Raw genomic sequence first — 1,996 nt, forward strand, 5'->3', positions numbered from 1 at the left:
ATATATATATATATATATATATATATATATATATATATATATATATNTNTNTNTNTNTNTTTTTTTTTTTTTTACTTTTCAAGACAAAAAAAGCAATAGGAAATAGAATTTAACACCAAATTTCATTTCATCCATTTAACAATGTTGTTGAAAATCAATAAACGACAATTTTAGGGTCATTGGTAAGGCAATTGAATGTTTGAATGGAATATGGAATAAGATGAAAGGAAAAACGGATAGGATAAGTTTAAAAAGCATGCAAATTTGATTGTTCATTTCAAGATGAAATGTAAAGTGGTGCTCATCCGATTCAAATCATTTGATATTTCATATGAAGTGTAGACAGACGCATATACACACACACACACACACACACACACACATACATATATCAAATAAATGATTCATTATTGTAAATTGAAATATTGCATAACATATTCCAGATAATGATAATATTTATCATTTTAATTCCGGATACTGATGACATTTATCATTTCAATTCCGGACAATGATACTGATTAGTTGAATGAATATGATATTGATTGATTAAATTCCAGATAATGATAATATTTATCATTTTAATTCCGGACAATAATATACTGTTGAATTAAAATGCTATCAAAATTGTCACCTTGAATGTGATGATGATGATGTTTCCGGTGCACTTTCCTGTTCACTACTTTTACATGCTGTTAAAGATGGAGTTTCTTGCTTCGTATGCCTTCTCATTTCATTTAACATTGCCAATCGTTTATTCTTCTAAAAATCAATCTTTCAGGAAATATTTCCGATTAATTTTTCGTTTTATTTGAGGAAAAAAAAAAATTCAGAGAGAGAGAGAGTGAGAGAGAGAGGAAAAAAAAAGAAGAAAAGAAAATGAATCAAAAAAAAAACAATCAAATTTAATTTCTTGATTAATTATTCTTAAATAAACTTTTTTTTCAATTTTTAAATTTTAAACTTGCAAATTTCCAAAAAATGCTAATTTATCAATTGAATTTAAAATCAAATAACTGATTGAAAGAAAAAAGCGAAAAAAAAGTAAAATTTTGAAATTTTACCAAAGAAAAAAAATAAAAATTAATGCATTTATTTTACCTGTTCACTTTTAGCAGCTAATAATTTTGCAGCTCGATATATGCCTAAATACAAATATAGCATGACAAATAAGGTTGACCAATAATATGAGATATACATTCCCATATTTAAGATTGGATTTGTCATAAATTGTACATAGCATTCATTATCTTTTAACATTCGTTCACCCGTAAATTTATCATAGCCAAATATTGATAAGCCAAATAATATGGTTGGGATCTGAAAATGTCATATAGGTATAATGTACAATTTGCGCTTCTTGCATGAATTACCTGGAGAGTGAAAAAAAATTACTCAAAAATATCTCAATAATTGATCAATTTAAAAATAGTAATAAAATAACTTTTTTTTTGACAGAATGACAAAAAAATTTTACAACAAATTACTGTAAAATTACCGATAACTTAATTACTCATTGTTTTTTCTAAACATAACAATGATAAATGAAATATTTGCGGGTAATTAGTAGCTTTTTTTAGATAAATTAACAGACTAATAGATGAAATTTTTATATTTCAAAATTAATTTTAACTATTTATTTTAGTTTACATCAAATGATTAAGTTATCAGTGTGAGGTAATTTCAAAATTTTGATTCAAATTCTCAGCACAATAACAACAACAATAATAATAATAATAATAATAATAATAATAATAATAATAATAATAATAATAATAATAATAATAATAATAATAATAATAATAATAATAATAATAATAATAATAATAATAATAATAATAATAATAATAATAATAATAATAATAATAATAATAATAATAATAATAATAATAATAATAATAATAATAATAATAATAATAATAATAATAATAATAATAATAATAATAATAATAATAATAATAATAATAAGTAATAATAATAATAATAATAATAATAATAA

General features: G+C 21.3%; 1 protein-coding gene across 1 annotated transcript in view; it reads right to left on the bottom strand.

The window, feature by feature from the left end:
• Window positions 1–627: 627 nt before the first annotated feature.
• Window positions 628–1,996, bottom strand: part of LOAG_17959 (hypothetical protein) — a gene marked incomplete at its 3' end in the record, with an annotated part of 2,369 nt that continues 1,000 nt past the window's right edge. The window contains exons 3-4 of the mRNA XM_020450627.1: window positions 1,099–1,317; window positions 628–759 (exon numbers count right to left, since the gene is read on the bottom strand). Coding sequence (XP_020305672.1) covers window positions 628–759; window positions 1,099–1,317 — 351 coding nt within the window. The remainder of the gene's footprint in view (window positions 760–1,098; window positions 1,318–1,996) is intronic.

This window comes from Loa loa, assembly GCF_000183805.2.
Source record: "Loa loa unplaced genomic scaffold supercont3.161, whole genome shotgun sequence".
NCBI classification, from domain to species: domain Eukaryota; kingdom Metazoa; phylum Nematoda; class Chromadorea; order Rhabditida; family Onchocercidae; genus Loa; species Loa loa.